The following is a 19,067-nucleotide window of genomic DNA, read 5'->3' on the forward strand; positions in this document are numbered from 1 at the left end:
CCTGATTCTCACCAGTGTTGGTCATAGCACAATGTCATCAAGCTACGTGAGAAACATCTTAAATGAACAATCAGATGATCTGATTTTTGGACCTACCCCGGTGGGCTGTAGGTCCTATAAATTAACCTCTGTTCGTTCGTTCGTCCGTTCGTCCGTTCGTCCGTTCGTCCGTTCGTTACTAGCTTTTCTCGGGATTGGCTCATTAGTTTTTCCTAATTTTTGGCACAAAGATGCAAAATGGTAATGCCCAAAATGTGACGGAGCCCGATTTTCGAAAAAAATTCATTTCCGGCCGAAAATGCCGGAAATATGCCGGAAAAACCGGTTTTTTGGCATTTTCTCGAGATTTCATCATTAGTTTTTTCTGATTTTTTGCACAAAGATGCGTATTAGCAATGCCTAAAACATGGATTAGTCCGATTTTTGAGAAAAAATTCTATTCCGGCTGAAAATGCCGGAAAATATCCCGGAAATCGCCGTTTTTTTGCAGATTTTCATTGGACTTTTTCCTTATATTTCGTGTTTTTTTCACACAAAAACATTATTTGTAGCAATGCCCACCATCAAGCATGGTTTAATTGTCAATAAAAGTGATTTTTGAAGCCGGAACTTTCTAAAAATCGCCGGAACAGCCTATTTTCGCCGGAAAAACGGTATTTCTTGAATTTCTCGAGCTGTACTTTATATTTTTTCATGAAATTTGCACACTGATGCAAAATGACAATACCTAAAATGTGACGGAGCCCGATTTTCGAAAAATATTTTTCCCGGCCGAAAATGCCAGAAATATGCCGGAAAACCGTTTTTTTTTACATTTTCTCGAATTTTCATTTTTAGCTTTTTCTGATTTTTTGCAGAAAGATGCGTATTTGCAATGCTCAAAACATGGCCGAGTTCGATTTTTGAGAAAAAATTTTTTCCGGTTGAAAATGCTGGAAATCGCCGTCTTTGCAGATTTTCATTATATGTTTTCCTTGTATTTCTATGTTCTTCACACAAAAACATTATTGATAACAATGCTCACCATCAAGCATGATTCAATTGTCAATAAAACTGATTTTTGCGACCAGAACTTTCTATTAATTTTTCCCTACAACCCTTCCCTCTCCCCCCATCAACAATCAATGATGAATTTATTGCGTTATGCATTTTCGCTAAACGATATATTTTCTGACTGATTTTTTTCTCCTCGCATTGCTATCTAACTTTCATCATCAGGTAGGTCCATTCAGCATCTAGCTTGTTTTTTTTTAGTCCTGAGTAAAACCTCCAAGTATTTTTGTTTTTAACTATTTTCCAAATAATCGAGATATCACAATTTGAGATTTCTGAAAATGGGTTCTTACACGGTTCTTACGTTGAAATAATATTGTTTTCATCCTAAAAGCCAAAAACTTTTAACTTAAATATCTCGACATTTGAATATATTTTGAGGGTTTTTTTTTTAAGGTTTCCACCTTCCAAATACCTCAAACCATCTTTCTCATTTAGCCCTTTTTAAGTATTCAGTAATATAACATTTACCGAAAAATAAGCACTTTTGTTCTTTGATATGGACGTGTATGGGCATTATTTTGACGTTTTGGTGTCAGCCACGGCTAGTTCGAAACACGGGTCACGGGTCCGGGTCACGGGTCACGGGTCACGGGTTACGGGGCACGGGGTGACGGGGCAGCTCAGATCAAAGTAATTCAATCAGAAAATGTTTTAAAAACACTAAAAGTTATCGAAAAAATCAATTTTAAGGTATTTTATCCACGTATGACAATTTAAAACGCTAAAACCTAACCACGTGCTTTCCACGTGCTTTCGAAGTTTGCGTCGTGTATAATGCAGACCAGAAAACACCGCAACATATTACATACATATAATAAGCTTATATTATCAATAATACACTTTTAGTGTTATATGCATGTTATATGTTATACGTAAGTAATATACATATTACAATTCCCATCCCTGAAAAGCGAGCTATCTCACGAAAATGATAGTACGGCTATTGTTAAATCATATCTCATTATATCCCCTCCATCACCTTGAGTATGAATATAATTTTAATGGATAATAACGTAGAAATGATGGTACTTTATAAATATGTCAATATTTTCCACCTACCATTATGAATTTTTAATAAAAATGACGTAATTATACTCATATCTCTAAAACCACTATCTTGCAGCATTTAATCGTTCTCAACTTCAGTTGAGCTACAATCTGACAATGTCTGTCTGTCTGTGTGTGTGTGTGTCTGTCTGTCACAAAAACTTTAGGGCAGCCTGGAGACTTCAAAAATGCTTGGATTTGGCTGAAATTTGGCACACTTGTTCCTTGGGTGAATATCTGGGGGTGTTTTTTTCATTTTTTGAAAATTTTGATTTTTGGGGCCTGGGGACGAGTTTTTCCCCAAAACGAGGCTAAAACTTTGGGGCAGCCTGGAGACTTCAAAAATGGTCATATTTGGCTGAAATTTGGCACACTTGTTCCTTGGGTGAATATCTGGGGGTATTTTTTTCATTTTTTGAAAATTTTGATTTTTGGGGCCTGGGGACGAGTTTTTCGCTAAAACGAGGCTAAAACTTTGGGGTAGCCTGGAGACTTCAAAAATTGTCATATTTACCTGAAATTTGGCACACTTGTTCCTTGGGTGAATATCTGGAAGCTTTTTTTTCGTTTTTCAAAAAACTTGATTTTTGGGGCCTGGGGACGAGTTTTCCGCCAAAACGAGGCTAAAACTTTAGAGCAGAGCCTACAGGCCTCAAAAATGGTTGGATTTGGCTGAAATTTGGCACACTTGTTCCTTGGGTGAATATCTGAGGGTCTACAATCGGGCCTATGAATAATTTGAAGCCACTGAAGTTGAGCCCAGTGCGTTGCGCACGTTCGACTATTTTAAAACATGTCAATCTATATCCAGTCACATGATTAGCATCCTATTGAGTATGAAAAGACATTTTGCTGTAAATTGGTTCGGAGGCCTTATATTTCATGATTTTGACAATATTTTTGTCATTCAATATTATTTTGTCAAAATTTGTGGATGACATATTATTTAAAAATTTTCATGATAATACTATTCGTATATAATTGTTTCAGACATACTATACTAGTAGTATTAGTACTATTATAATAATATGTGTTATGTAGTGCGTGTTATGAATTATACGTCATGATATCGTTATATTTTTTCCGGTCTGTAAATTGTATGCCACGTGCCCCGTGCCCCGTACCCCGTGCCCCGTACCCCGTGCCCCGTAACCCGTGACCCGTGTTTCGAACTAGCCGTGTCAGCCAGGAAATAAAGCCCTTGTTTCTCAAAGGGTTCATGATTCTGGAAGCAATGAATTTGGAGGTAATTAGGTGATTCATTACTCACTTAAAAGCACAATTAGCTCGGGAGCCAGTCACTTACTGAGAGTCTCTATGACACTCTTCATTATCAATAAAATGATGTAATCAATCAATAATTGTTTATTTTTAACAATGTCATCGATAGCTAATTAAAAGGTTTGTAGTTGAGTGCTTAAAATTCTTTTTAAGTAACATATACATCCTTTCTTTAAACTATAGCAGTATTAATTACGTCATTAAACTATATTCTCTTTATGTAAAAATGATGACGTCGACAAAAACTCAATATTCACTTTTGTTAAAAGAATGTATCAAAGTCAGATACAATTTTTTTTGTTATTTTATCAATTTCATGTCAATTTGTATTATAATTTATTGATCATATCATTTTGTTTTTTTTGACGATAGCAGTCATTTTGATCACTGGTAGACAAGGATATAACATTGGAAAATGTGATCTGGTAATGCTTGACCTTCTGGTGTTGGCATTGCCTTGTTTCAACTCCTGGTAACTGATCAGATTGTAAAGGTACGAGTTTTGTCGACTGAAGTTTGAAAGTCACTTTAATTTAGAACGTTTTCAATTCAAAGATTGGATGAAAGCAAACACGTTCCCTGTGTATTACCAGCTTTTTTATGCTTGCTGATAGCGCTAGATAATATATTTTCTGGCATCCATCAATAAAGATAAAGCCTGGAATACACGGGGACGAGGTTGGGATGAAAGTCATCATCAAGGAGGGAGGAACTCAAAAATCAAAATCAGGATATACCTGAAAACCAATCCTTGGGGGAGAGGGAAATCGATCTGAAAATTACACTATGTATGAACAAAAAACTGGACTCTTACAGTACAGAGGAAAGTTAACCCAATCTTAGTAAAAAATTTTGAAATCGATGAATTTCTTATTTGGGTTCAAAACGGTATGCAAAAACCTTGGCGGCGGAGATACAACTTCTATTTTGGATATTTTTGGTCGTTTTTAGTCGTTCTAGCTCTACCCTTCACAGGATTGTAACTATTATCATGAGAAAAGATAAAAAATCTGAAAACGCAGATCTGAAATCAGGAAGGTTCTGGTATTTCCTAAAAAGAGTCATTTCATGGATTGGGCTTTTCCAGAAATAGTCTGTGTCCCCCCTGTTGAGGATATCGGATATCCAAGGGGTTAACGATTTTTGTTCAAAAGTGGATATCCAGGGGGTTAAATATCTTAAGGGAGCGGATATCCAGAGAGTTAAGGTGGTGGAAATGCTAAAATGCTCAATATTGGTCCAATAAACTTGATATTTGGTCACATGAAAGTATTTGAGGTAAAAATAAATTTTTTTTAAAAAAAATTTCAATTTCCCTAATTTTCCTCATTTTGAGCATGATTTATTAGCCATTTAGAGGGCTCCATTCTGCAGTAAATGGAGGACGCAATTTTGATCAGAATGTTTTCAAATTTTGCAGGTGCATTTTATATAGAATTTTCCATGTTCCCTATAAATTTCTAAGAGTTTGGACTATTTTTTGTTGAGCTATGCTATTTTAAGTACGCAGTTATTAATTTGGCAAAACTTGGAAAAACTTCAAATCGTCAAATTGAGCTCAATTTTTTTGCTGTCTTAAAGAAATTTATAGGGAACATGGGGGAAATTCCCCAATGACCAAATAATTTCCCCAGAAGTGAAGTTCAACCAACAGGAAGTCTTTCTAGGTCAACTTTGAAAATGGTATTTTCCGGTGGGGAACCACCTTAAGTGTCTTTTCAAGTAAAAAATACTATATCCAGGTGTAAGCATCTTTATAAGAGAGAATATCCAGGGGGTTGAGAATATTTTTAAGAGAGGATATCCTCAACAGTGGGGGTAAATTTTTTTTGGAAAAGCCCATTTCGAACAAATAGAGAACTCATCTTCATTTTTCATTTTTTCAATAATCTTTAATCTTTTAGACTATCATACTAATATTCTGAAAAAATACCTACCGGGCTGGCACACCGTCCATATAACATTAGATGAACGTTAAAACAACGTTGTGTGCCAGCTGGCTACAATCAGTGCCATAACATATTGGCAATTTTACCATTTTTCGAAAATTTAAGTTGGAGCATAGAGGTATAAAGAAAAACAGGAGTTGAATATGGCAGTAATTGGTCGTTAAAGTCTTTTGATTTCTTTTATAAGATGTATCAAAAGAAATTCTAAGCTCGCCTGATGAAATAAGAATTTTTAATAGAACTCAAGTTTGCTCTGAACATTCTATTTATCAGTATTGAAGATTCTAGCCTTTTAATATACGAAAATTTAGATAAAACTTCGTCCACGAAACAAGTTTATGTTCCATTTCGTTATCTGTTCAATTTTGTTTTAAAAAGATATTTTCTCCAGCCAGAAAATTTCTTTATAAGCACACACGATTTCAGACTCAATTTGTAGACATAAAGTCACTGGAGAATTTTGGAGGAAAGTATCAAGCAATATAGTTCACCTTAAAGAAAACATTGATCGAAAAATCTTATCATTTGACGAAGGATTGCCAAGTTTACAGACCTTTTTTTAGTCCAAATAATTTAGTTCATGCTTACACTAATGTCAGAAACAATGAATCTCGTCTCATCTAATTTCTAAAGCTTAGATGAGCCAATAAGATTTCATCTATGGATAAAAGAGCTCATTAAAAATGCACGATACATGAGATTATGAGCATGCATATGTACATCGTAACTTTTTTAATCGTAGGGCGAGCTTGGTTACAATAGCATACTTCTCCTGTTTCTTTATACCTCCATGGTCCGAGCGAGATTGTCAATTTTGGGCCTTCAACTTGGTTTCATCGAATATTTCGAGGGATTTATTGGTTTCTAGGCTATATTTCAAGCCCTACCGGACCATTATTGAACTTTTGGATCCTCAGATCCTAACAGGGTCTGCATGTCTTATGTCTAGCGTTAAAACTAAGAGTGAAAACTCTACCCTTCCAACCTAATTTAGAGCACTTCCAAATTGTTTGTGGTGATGAAATTTCGTGGGGAATTTCCCTTTTGTGCCAAGTATTTTGTCACTGATTGTAGATGCAACAAATATTTCTCTCTGAGCTGCAAAATATATTTCCGTCTACCTTTATATGTTGGACGGTGAAAAAGAATGCGGCTATTATATTTTGATTTTTCCCCGTTTACCTTTATAAGGAGCCGTATTGTACCCAGCTGGCACAAAACGTTGATTTAACGTTCACAACGTCCATATAACGTTAGATGAACGTTAAAACAACGTTGTGTGCCAGCTGGGTATATAAGCTTCTCTGCTCATCCTCTAGCGAAAAAAAGTTTCTTATAGGAAGTATATCTATAGAGGTCTGCGATTCAGACTATATCGTATATGCTCCAAAATGATATAAAAGTATTGATTATCAGATTTAAAGTTAGGTTTATCAGTATTATCAGCGTTATTACCCTCCCATAAAACTTTCAAAAGATAACGATCGTCAAATCCGTATTAAGAAAACATTCGTCAATTGGTTTAGACAGGATTTTTATACAAGACGGATTAAAATGGTATATTCATTGCGTAAAATTTCATTAAGAAACCCACCTCTAAGAAGTCGTATTTGATTTATTTGTTTTGTTGCATTTTGTAGAAAATTGGTAACTTTATTATGATATATATCAGCATGAATTTCCTTTACACGTCAATTGAAGACAACCCTCTTTTAACCAGAAGGTATGCCTCTATGAACTGAGTTTCATAAAAAAAGATTTTGATAGACAACTACCCTGTTTATTGACCCTATGATAGTCTACTAAGGAATGGAGGCCCATTGGTCGAATGCAGAAACGTCATAAACAGAACGTTGACTGAGTGATCAAGGCGTCAGCGACTTAATAAGGGGTTCCCGTTTTAAATCCCCGCTCCTTCAAATGATCCGTTCAGTTCATAGATAGTCGAGACGAGACGGCTTGCCATGATCCCCGTGAAAATAATTCAAAGACTATTACCTTAAAAAGTTTTAGATTACTAAGCTATCCGCGTAAAACATAGACTCTAGCCACGGGATCTTTAGAGGTTGGACCTATAAAATAAGTGTTCTTCTAATAATCCACCAAAAGCTAAGACTGAATTTGTTCTTAATTATTGGTAAGGTTCTTGCCAAACTTCAGACTTTCATGTTCTTATATTATTGTTCTTAAAAACACGGGTGTAACCAAATTTCCTATTAGACAAGCTCACTCTTTTCACCCAGGGATCAGCTGGGAGTATAACACTTAGTTATACAAGTTATAAGATGTGATGCTCTTTGAGATGATATTAGAGGGAGCGTACGGGGGTCACAAGGACCGAAATATCTTGGTAAGAAATGCTAAATCCCTCATTTTGTACCCTATGACCTATGTTTAACACCAAAATACCTTTATTTGTTTCCCCAAACACGAAAACACCGACAGAAAAATGGCTATAACCGTCACACCATCCGGGACACCATCAAACCCGTATGTCCCCCTAATAGTGATCATCAACAAATCACAGCAAGCATTTCTCGATTAATTTATTGGATCAAGAATAGTGTTGTTTACGTGATCAAAATAGTTTGGTAACAATCTTACAAATTAAATGGTTTCTCTATGACGCTTTTTATACGGAGGTGTTAAAAAGATTTTCGTTTCCATTTTTGGATCATCACTCCAGGAACCTGGGTCTGACACTCCAGGAGCCTGGGATCGACACTATAGTAACACAGTGTCTACTTCAAGTGATCTGCTATTTTCTACTTTTCATGCTATGCCAATTTTTTCCCTTAGCCTTATCGTTTTATTATAAGAATTACCTTTCCAAAAGTAAATGACTAGAAGTCACTAGCTGTCTTACTTTAAAGTAGAAATATTTCTTTCAAAATATAATTTCATTATTAAGTTCTAATCCAAAAGAGTTTCAATCTTGGTACAGAATAAATGAATATTTCTATGTTGTTCTTCAAGGTAATTTTGCTGATGTTCTTACAGTTAGTTGAGATGTTAATTAGAGGCTGGCCCTAGTCTCAGTCAAAGTAAAAAACTTTATTTAAAAAAATCAAAGAATGAAGAAGAAAAGTAATGAATGAATGGATTGATGGTTTTTTTAATGTGTGAATTAATGAAGAAAGATGGACCTAGTCAGCTTTGGTAATAGTTGGCTAAAGTTTGATGTCCATGTTTGCCCTGGAATTTGAAATTTAGAATAACAACCTGGACTTTTTTAGTTTTATATGAGAGATCTTCAAGTCTCTCCTGATGGTGACAAATCCGTTGCTAAGATACGAAAGGTCGGATTCAGGTAATGGATTTTCGTCACCAGGTTTCTGGGATATCTTTGATTCAGCATGCCCACTTTTCATAACAAAATATCGAATTTTATAACGGGCATATATATTGACCGTTCATCTTCCGGGGGTATAATGAATGGGCTTTGGACCCGGGGGACGGTACTACAGCAGTTGACGGGTATGTGCAGAGTGGACCTTCTAAAACCAACCCTTAAAGAGAATAAATCTTTGCGAAAAAATGACCCTTGGGGCTTTAGACTATATGGTTTCGTACTAAGTTCTTGGGTTTTTGATGAAATTCCTACGAGTCAACATCTCTGCATTATCGATGACATTTGCTAGGCCACAGAAAGTAAATCGACGCTTGACCTAGAGTAGAAAATTTTGCTGGTCAGGAAATTCTTAATGGAGAAATAGACATTTGATGTAACTTCATATCCTCAAATCTTAATGTTATCTAGTATGTTATTTTTAATTATGAAACATTTTAATTCTCTATTGGATTCTAATGTATATCCGTAATTTTGATCAAAAAAAAGTATAAGCATACAGAATCTCACTAGGTTAAAATCCTATTAAAACAGTTCATGGGAAGCTAGCCACAGCAAGGTTTCAGAAATAAAAAAAATGTAAAGTTCGCTTATAGATAGTAGAGATGCGCTTGCATAAGATGGATGTATATAGCTCTTGGAGCAGTCCTCCTTTATAATAGCTTATCTATTTTCTTCTATATGATTTGTTACGAATTCATGTTTTTGACAAATAAAGAGTATTTCGTTTTGTATAGGAGTTTGTTATGTTGATTGGATTTGTAGAAGATATTATGTAGAACTGCTGTGTGAGTTATGTATGAGATCTTTTTTGACTGGAACGTTTGGTGTATTGGATTTAATGATTATACTGTTGACTCTCGCTAATTCGACCTCGAACAGGGAATCTTATTATTTTGTTCGATTTACAGAGAGATTCGAATTCTAGAAAGTATTTTGAGAGGGTTTCTCCTTGATGGGGACTGGAAACGAGTTCGAATTATAGGAAGATTCGAATAAAAGGAGTTCGAATAAGCGAGAGTTTACTGTAATTACCTTTCATTGATCTCATAGGTTTTCGAATTTAGGGGTGGGGGTTGCAATTTATGCTAAATGGTATCTCTGAATTTTCCTATTGTCACTTTACATCAGAAACAGACCAATACCCTGGGTAGGTGAGAAAGTAATTCAGTTACATTTCCCTTATTATGTTATTAGAAATCTCGCATATTGGCAAACATTCAAGAATCTCAAAGTATTTTGTTAGGCGGTTAGTCATAAAGGCGTAAGGCATCGTCCACGCAGTCGTACGCAGCCGAAAAAACATTTTCGTCGGTAAGCCTTTCAAAAAATAGCGGAAAGATCCCAGAAAAATGTCAGGAATATTTCCACGGGATTGAGAAAGTTTAGCTATCCTACTGCACGGGTAGAATTTAACATTACCGGTAACCGCTCCACTTGAAAGCCAGTTAAGGTTGGAAGATTAAAGGATTTTTAGGGTTCATAAGGGTTCAATAGAGTTCTGAGGCCTATTGTTCGGATTGTGTAGATTATATACAAAAATGGTTAATAATTGAGATTTTAGTACATCTATTGGAAAACATCAAGATTGACTACATCCTCATCGGTCTCCTTTATATCATTATCATGTAGCTTCCTCTTATTGCTTCCTCCTTTAGCACTGGTTGTTGCCCCCTTCCCACTGGTGGAAGCCTGGCTTCCTCCTGATCCTAATGACCCAGCATCCTTGCTATTTGGTTCAGGTTTAAGTAAAGATTCATCAAAAATCAGATTCTCAAGTCGTTTTATTTGCATTTCTTCAACTTTCGTCTTGATCTCGTTCATTGCTGGTGATCCTTGGTCACTTTTGCAGTTGTCTGCATCTCCAGGGAAGAATTGATCAAGGATGATTCTATCTGTTGGATCTTGCTGTTTGTTCACAATGCTGATCAACTCGTTGACCTGTTGTTGTGTGAGAAGAAAGATTGATAAATTCTTTTTACAAGCCATTTTTGACAGTTTGAGCACGTTGTGTTCGATAGCGAGACAAATAAATATATTATGATTATCCGGATGGTATTTACTGACGAGACTATTTACAATCTACTGAACTTTTGAGATTCGAATACCGATAGTAGTTTCATCCCTGTCTCGATTATATTCTGTGCCCTAGTTTGCAGAGTATGGCAAGGCTGTACTCGAGGAAAAATTCGGTAATACCAAGTTCTGTAATGGAAGAACGGACCTGATAAATTTTGGTCCGGAAAAAGTGCACTTATAACTCAGAAATTCGCCCAAAAAGGCAAAAATTGCTAAAATTAGCTGCACTTGAGGAAAAAATAGCTGAACTCTGCAATGGAGGTTAAAAATCCGTCTGAAAAGCTCAAATTTTGCACCTGCACTCGACTTTTTCCGAGTTGTGCACTCGAGATCTCGAGCAAACGTGCCACACTCTGCAAACTGGTACCTAGTTGTGATATAATGAAAATAGCTATTCCGTAAAGGAAAACGTTTTTTCAAAAGGAAAAGAAAAGGTTAAAATCCCAGCAGGTACACGACGTTGTCTTAACGTTCATCTAACGTTATATGGACGTTGTGGACATAAAATGAACGTTGAAATAACGTTGTGTGCCAGCTGGGCTCGAGTCTAACCTTGATAACTCCAATTTTGGGTTTTGCTTCGTTTGTACCATAAAATCCAAAGGAGAATGATTCTTTTCCTTTATCACAACATGCTGCAGTGTACAACATCAATGGAATCACAATCTGAAATAGAAAACATATTATGAAGCGATGGCCAAGTGGTCAAAGGCGTCAGCGTCTCAAAACCAGGGATTCACGGTTCGAATCCCCGCTCCTTCCAATGTTCCGTTCAGTTCATAGATAACTATGCCAGCTGGCCGTGGACCCCGTGAAAACAATCGAAAGACTGTCTAAAAGTCCTAGATTACTGGGCTATCCACGTAAAATATCGACACTAGAATACAAATATTCGACGTGAAAGAGATCCGCACTCACAACCTTGTTTCAAACGTGCTAGATTACATACGGGTATCTTATATAAAACACTAGATAGAGCTCATGCTGTCTTTCTCAAACCACAGCTAAGTTGAAGTAAAATAACGCGCCGTTTTTGCTGAGTGGACTACACAGTAGTAAATTATAGTTCGGCACCGGCAATTTGTTCAATGTGACAAACAGCGACATAGCAAGAAACGAAGAGGCAAGAGAATGGCGTTGATTGGTCAAATTGCGGGCAACGAACTGTAGTCTACTTTTAAAGGTGGCGCATTGTTAAGCTTCAAGAAGGGACAGAATAACTCGATCTAGTGTTTTATATGATTAGATATTTGTTGTTATATTGAGCAGGGATCACGCAGAAAATTGGGTACGGGGATGTGCCGCTGGTTAGAGTCCTTTTTTTAGGTTCTGAAGATATGTGGTAAGGTGCCAAATTTACTAATTTTTCAAAATGCGTATCTGACAGGGTCGAGTTTTGGTTATTTAGATTAGACAATTTTCAGGGTGGAAACTAGAAAATTGATTTTTCCTTCTGACCTAAATTCTCAATATATTTAGTGTTACCTGTTTCTCTTTTAACTTTGTCCCAATATCCATTTCTCGTTCTTTGGGCGTTAAACCGGGCGTTGCGCCAGTGATCAAATAGGGTACACCACCCTTACAGAATGTCTTCATTGCTTGTAAAGTGTATTGTTCGAGCTCACACCAATAACCGGAGTTGAACCCTGGGTATTGTGGCACCGCATTTGTTAGCGTGTAAGTGGCTTCGCTATCATCGTCTATCTATAAAACAAAATTACGGATGGAATATTGGAAATGGTATTGACCGGATGTCGTTAATAACGTACCGAGCTGACACACAGCGTTGTTTCAACGTTCATTTAACGTTATATGAACGTTGTGAATATTAGAAAAACGTTGAAACGATGTTGTGTGTCAGCTGGGTAATACCATTCCATTCGTAACCCGTCCATTTTTTGACTCTCACTAAATCGAACGTCGAACGGGGAATCTTATTTTTTCGAATAAAAGAGAGATTCGAATTATAGAGAGAGTATTTTAAGAGGGTTTTGTTTTGTTCCCTGACGGGAACGCATTCTGAAGATTAGAGTAAAATTTTTTTTCTCATAAGAACATCCACAATTTCTGAAGCCTTCGGATGTTTTTAAGTTTTGGAGTTTTAAGCCTAAAGATGTTCTTAACATGTTCGTATTTTCACCATTTTTAGAGTATATCTCTGTCCATTTTTCTAAGAAATCAGGTGTTTTATGGTCCACGCAGCATTAAAATGTTCTAAAACTTGTTCTTAACATTTTGGTCATCGAAGCCTTATCTTCTTATAGTTTATTCTTATAAAAATACGTGTACTTACTTGAAATCGATTTGGATTCAAATGTCCTCTGTCCCATCCAGAATTTTCAAAATTTGAATTCTGAGGTTGATTATTAACGCTCTGTGAAGAAACAGGGAAATTTTTTGAGCCTGTTTTCATCATGTTTTCAAATTTCCCTCTGTTTGGGTCAACATTACTCAATTCAAGTTGTGGCTCATTTTTCCATTGTTTCTTTTTCTCACTTTTGGTCGTGTCACTGGCCCCTCCTTGCCCGGGCCCTCGTTTTTGTGCACGATAATCTGTTGAATTTGATTCTCCCATTATTGTTGAATCAATATATTTTCCCAAAGGAGAGACGCTATTTCCGGTTTTAGGTTTGTTAGGTTGCCAAAGACTGAGTACATCCTTTTCTTGATCTATGTTTTTCGAGGAAGAGTCATTACTTGAATCTCCTAATATGGTCAAGTCAATATATTTTGCTAAAGGAAGCTTCAATGCGGTTGTTGTCCCATTGGAATTTTGTGTAACATTATCCTTTTCTTTTCCTGACTCAAGCAATCCAGGGCGAAGTTTCGTTAAAAAATCTTCTCTTGAAGCTCCAGTAACTCTTGATTTAACATGATTTACCAGTTGCGACACTTTCTTTTCAGTATGAGGCTTACCAAGCTGAAGGTCTTTCTCTACAAAGTTTTTGTGTGATTTTTTAATTCCCTTTGTTGACTTCTTTTTACTGCGAAAACTATTTTCTTTCTTCTCGCCGCTGTGATTCTCATAAAAATCTTGAATGAAATTATCGTACAAGCTAGATACAGTAAAGTTCTTTCCATTGAAACTACGTCGATAACCTGCAACAGTATGCAGTTGTGAGACCGATTCAAAATTATTGCTAAGCTTACGTTTTCTCTTAACAGATTCCCCATCAGAAAGGACATTGGCTCCAGTATTCGCCACCGTTGAGTTGATCTTTTCACTTTTAGGTTTCTCAGGTAAGTTTGCCAGCAATCCAGGGCCAAATTTTGTCAATGATTCTTCACTGGAGGCTTCAGTAATTCTTGATTTAATAGAATTTGCCAGTTGAGACACTTCCTTTTCAGAACGAGGCTTGCCAGGAAGGACATTGACTTCTCCAGCATTCGCCACCGTTGATTCAATATCATCATTTTCACTACGTCTCTTTCGATCGAAATCATCATCAAAGGAAACTCTGTCGACATCAATATCTCCCTCATATCGTCGTTTCAACTTTGTCTTTTTAACAAAATTTTCTTCAAGGCGTAATGATTCATGGTCATCTTGAGCACTTAGTGCTGGCCCTGCAACGCCAATCCGAGCACTTAGTGCTGGCCCTGTAGCGCCAATCCTACTTCTACGATCCATATCATCGAAGGGTTCGGCGTCCGGTTTTGTTCGCTTGTCTTCTTCCTTTCGTAATTTCTTTCTATCTTCATTCTCCTCTTCATAGTTTTCTTTACTCGTCTTCTCTTTCGTTCGTTTGAATGGGTAACTGTCACCTTTGTTATTCCTGTTACTATGGTCCACTAACGACAAGGATTTCTCTTGCAAGCCTGAAAAAGAGACTTTGGTGTTCTCTTCACTCCTTAGCCCTGGCTTTTGTTCCTTTGAACCTTGATTCGATGAAGGTGATTCGATTTTTGGTCTTTTTACGTTTGGTGTTGGTTTACCAGAATTAGAAGTTTGTGGCCGTTTTTCCCCAACTTTTTGGTTAGTATTACTTGTTCCTGAAGCTCCAGCCCCACTACTGCTAGATACTAAACCATTGTTGCCCGCAGCTTCAGGACATGGCTCATCTATATTGCAAGACGCTTCTTTAGCGCCCAGATTCAGTCTATACGCTGAAAACAAAGGCATTCGATATCTGATATCGTACAATGTAAAAAAACTTGGTTGATTCTCATAATACTGACAAATGAAATGCCATTTGATACTGTTCCTTGAGAATTTTGGCCACACATTCTTGTAGAAGAATTGCTGACATTCTTGGCAATCGCCACCTTTCTCAAGCATAAATACATTCTCCTTGTTCTTTTCCTCCTTCACCAGGCATACCTTGGCAAGTGAGTGAGCGACTAGGATGTAAAGGAGCAATGCTTGGATTTGCGTTTTGAGTTCCATCCTCTTAAAAGAAATTGGACGCCAAACTATCAGATTTTCAGTTTACATTTTTATGCAGAAAAAATTTGTAGATAGTGAAAGTATTTTTCAAATGATTGTTAAAGTCCTTTGCTACTGCATAAAAGCTTTAAAAATGGGTGATGTGAGAATTTAACCTTAAATTAAAATTAAGAAAGGAATTCCAGAACAATTTGAGCCTGCGAATGCCAAAAAGATCAGCATATCAAAGGAATCATTTATTTCCCAACTGCAGCCAGTTGGGTAGCTAGCTAAATCATTATATGACTGGGTTACTGAGACAGGAGTGTAAAATATGATTTTCTTACCATGTCAAATAAACCATCCAAATTTTATAAATCATTGGAAATTTTTCATCTTATAATTATCTTTTTGACCTGTCTACAATTAATGGAAAAGCTGTCTTCTTGAAAAATCTTAATGAAGCAAAGGCTGTTTGTAAAATATGAAACAAACTTTTTACTCCTTTTAGCATGTTTTGAAAAATACACAAAAGTATTTTTTCTATGGAAATATGTAGTTAGTGTTTCAAGATTTAAGATCTACAGTTGAACTGTAATTCGAACTCCTATAATTCGAATACTCACCTAATTCGAACAGATTCTGTGGTCCCCTCAGAATTTACCTTGAAAACCTTACAAGAAAACTCCTTTAATTCTAACCCATGTAATTCGAAAAATCATTTAATTCGAACAGATTTTCAGGTCCCGTCAAGAAATTTTAATCATTAATTCGAATTTTCGACTTTTTTGATTGACGAGGCTATCGACACTCTAAAAAAGATGACCCTTTTCGAATCATCGAACGTCGTCCCACTGATTCAGAAGATCTCCGAAGAGATTTCCAAGAAACGAGAGCAGAAAATGAAACAATAAATAATCAAAGACTTGAAAAATTATGAATCGACTTTTAAATTTCAAAACATATTTGTGTCAATATTTATTTCATTATTCTAGCTCGAAAATACAATAGTTCAAAAGTAAATCTGGGAAAGTCATTTTTCATCAAATCAGGTCAAAAATATGAAAGCTCATTTAGTTCGAAACTCATGTAATTCAAACAAAATTCTCAGTCCCTTGAGGATTCGAATTATACGAGTTCAACGTTGAACTTTAATATAATCCATTACAAGAGACCCCAAGATAGTATTTATGGATTGTATGCTCTTTTGATAAGATTTTGGGCTTTTCATTTTTGTCTTGGAATACTTGAGCCCCCCCCCCCCCCCCCCCCAGTGGTTTGCGTGAATGCGTCAATGGGCATTTTCGGTTGCGTGAATACGTGAAAATCCACTTTTTGATTACGTGAATGCGTGAATCTGGGCTATTTTGTGCGTGAATAAGTGAATTTTTCCTTTTTTCCACCGATTATGTGCAGTTTTCTCGAGTTTTTCTCGGTAATTGCGTGAAACTCGAGGAAAGTTTGCGTGAATGCGTGTAACTTTTTGTGTGCAAAGGCCGTTAATTATATGTGTCGTACTTATTTTCGTGTAATAAGGTATTAGCGGCGAGAATTTCTAAAGTTATTTAAACTGGCTCAAACTCAAAGTTTCATATTGAATTTCCTTAATACACCCGGATAATTTTCCACGAAAAACTTATTGCATCTTCAAGAGTGCAGCTTAAGTCACGTACACTTTTTCTTTTATAAGAACATCCAAAATTTTTGAAGCCTTTGGATGTTCTTAACTTTCAGAATTTTTTGAGTTTTAAGCCTAAAAATATTCTTAACATGTTCTTACTACTTTATGAGAATTTTTCCCCATTTCACTAAGAAATTGGGTGTTCTAGAGTCGACAAAGCCTTAAAATGTTCTTAACTTGTTCTTAACATTTTGGCCATCGAAGCCTTATTTTCTTATATAGTTTGTTCTTATAAAAAACGTGTAATATACTTTGTACGTGACAACTTTTATCCGCAAGATTTGTAACTCTTTCTATTTAGAAGCAAGAAATATTTGAGTCCCGTATTTCCCCTTTAAGGGAAGAAATTGAGACCATGTTTTTGTTTTCGCACACGTATCTTGAAATATCTTACCATGTGGGATATAAGCCCCCCTCAATTTCCCCCTCAAACCCTTTCTGTTTTCTACATAACATAACAATGATGAAATGCAAAAAGGGCACTACTAAATTTTTGTTACCCTCGGATGTTCTTAACTTTTTGACTTGACGAGTATTGTGGTGCCATTTTCTCAGAAATTGGGTCTTTTACCCAGAGCCCATTAAGCCTCAAAAGTTGCTTCAGATTCATAATACTGAGATTTTCTACCTGAAAATAGAAATTAAAAGTTATAATTTGCCTATAAAAGGATTTTGAATTGTTGCACTAGAGAGTATGGGAGGAGATGGGAATCAAATGTACAGTGTTATCGAGTTATCATAACTCTCGCAAGAAAGGAGAACTGAAATGTGTCCGAGTATAGTAAAATTCGAGTTGGAAACTTGTTTATAACACCCATGTCTCACAGCCCCGCTGGGTTTTTTTTCCTTAGTGGGGATAAAGATTCCTATTGAAATCCCAATGAGGATAGAAAATTTATTGTTCCGAGATTAAAAAATCTAGTGGGGATGGTTTTGGAGTGCAATTTCTTAAACATTGAATTTCGAATGGGGATAAATGAAAATCAATATCCCAGTGGGGCTGAAATTCCAGGGTATTTCCCCACTGGGGACGAAATCTTTGCCAAATTTTACATTGGGGCTGGGGTCCTAGCGGGTCTGTGACACAGGGGTGTTTTATAGTCACTTGTTCGGGTTAAGAAGTCATTCGAGCTATAGAGGTTCGAGTTATGGAGAATTCTACTGAATTACAAAAGTACAAAAGTGAAGAAAAAGGATGAGAAGTATTTCAATATATCCATTATTACCGTCGTTTTTTCCTATTTCCACACTTTTCTGGAATCTTTCCACTGTTTTCCCCCGGATAACCGGCATTAGATGTGGAAAGAGTTTGTTTCTAATGGTACGGAAAATCTTGTGATTACTCACGAAACTGTCTAACTTTCCGAAGCTTATTTTTCAACTACCCGAAACCCTGGTCTTTTTCCGCTAGTAAAGTGGCAAAGGAATCTTAGTGCGGAAATGGGAAACTTATAAAAACGACGGTTCTTGGTTGCAAATTTTCGATCTTTTCATTGACAAATAATAAAAGTTATGAAGAATAGGGGCTGGGAACGAGTGTGGGTTTCATTCGAACTGAAAACCCTTCTGTTATACAATCATCATTTCCGGGAAACCATAACCATATTTTTTGTGTGTTATTCTGGTATTTTTTTCCTATCGCTGTTTTCATTTGCACACAAACCAGTTTATAACAGGACGTACAACAGCGAGAACATTGACGAAAAACTAAATCCTATCTTCCAAATTTTTCTTTGTCATCTTCTTTTTCTTTTCATTTTTCTACGTTTTTTTTGTGTGTTCTTTTTCTTCCTTTTCATTTTTCTCGAAGGAGATTGATAGCGTAGGGAATGATAAAGATTCACTTTAAGAGCCAGTTTTTTTAAGAGCGGGGCAGGTCCAATAGTTTGAAACTTAGATTTTTTTCATTTTTGGATATGTTGTTAAGTACAATGAACTGAGTAAAATCCCAAAATATTTTGGTCTGAAAATCCATAATGGCGGATTTATGCCAATTTGAAGTTTTTGACATTTTTGGGCATTGCACTTAAAAAGTTTTTTGATATAGAACCATGCTTTCTCAAATCAAAATGAGGAATTGATTTTGGGTGATTCTGAAACTATGGCAAGTAAACTATACAATTTTCCAAAAAAATCAAAATTTTCAAAATGGTAGCTGGAGTTATGACGTCACAAAAACACTACAAATTTGATTTTAGGGGTATTTTAAGAGCCATCTGACCTGTCCCAAGGGAGTTTCTTACTGCTCAAAATAATATT

General features: G+C 36.2%; 1 protein-coding gene across 1 annotated transcript; it reads right to left on the reverse strand.

Annotated features, from left to right (window-relative positions):
* Window positions 1–10,175: 10,175 nt before the first annotated feature.
* LOC136811413 (uncharacterized) lies at window positions 10,176–15,575 on the reverse strand. The gene is made up of 5 exons (XM_067068017.1): window positions 15,475–15,575; window positions 13,055–15,151; window positions 12,247–12,465; window positions 11,314–11,427; window positions 10,176–10,623 (listed from the first exon to the last, which is right to left on the reverse strand). Exons 1-5 carry the CDS (start codon window positions 15,475–15,477, stop codon window positions 10,252–10,254), a joined length of 2,805 nt encoding a protein of 934 aa, XP_066924118.1. The 5' UTR covers window positions 15,478–15,575; the 3' UTR covers window positions 10,176–10,251.
* Window positions 15,576–19,067: the final 3,492 nt, after the last annotated feature.

Source organism: Clytia hemisphaerica, unplaced genomic scaffold (assembly GCF_902728285.1).
Source record: "Clytia hemisphaerica strain Z4C2 unplaced genomic scaffold, Clytia hemisphaerica genome assembly, whole genome shotgun sequence".
In the NCBI taxonomy this organism is placed as follows: Eukaryota; Metazoa; Cnidaria; class Hydrozoa; order Leptothecata; family Clytiidae; genus Clytia; species Clytia hemisphaerica.

Coding starts and splice junctions, on each gene's coding strand:
- LOC136811413 (XM_067068017.1), bottom strand. Junction 12,466..13,054: donor TGAATCCAAATCGATTTCAA/GTAAGTACACGT, acceptor TTTGTTTTATAG/ATAGACGATGATAGCGAAGC. Junction 10,624..11,313: donor CCAAAATTGGAGTTATCAAG/GTTAGACTCGAG, acceptor ACACAACAACAG/GTCAACGAGTTGATCAGCAT.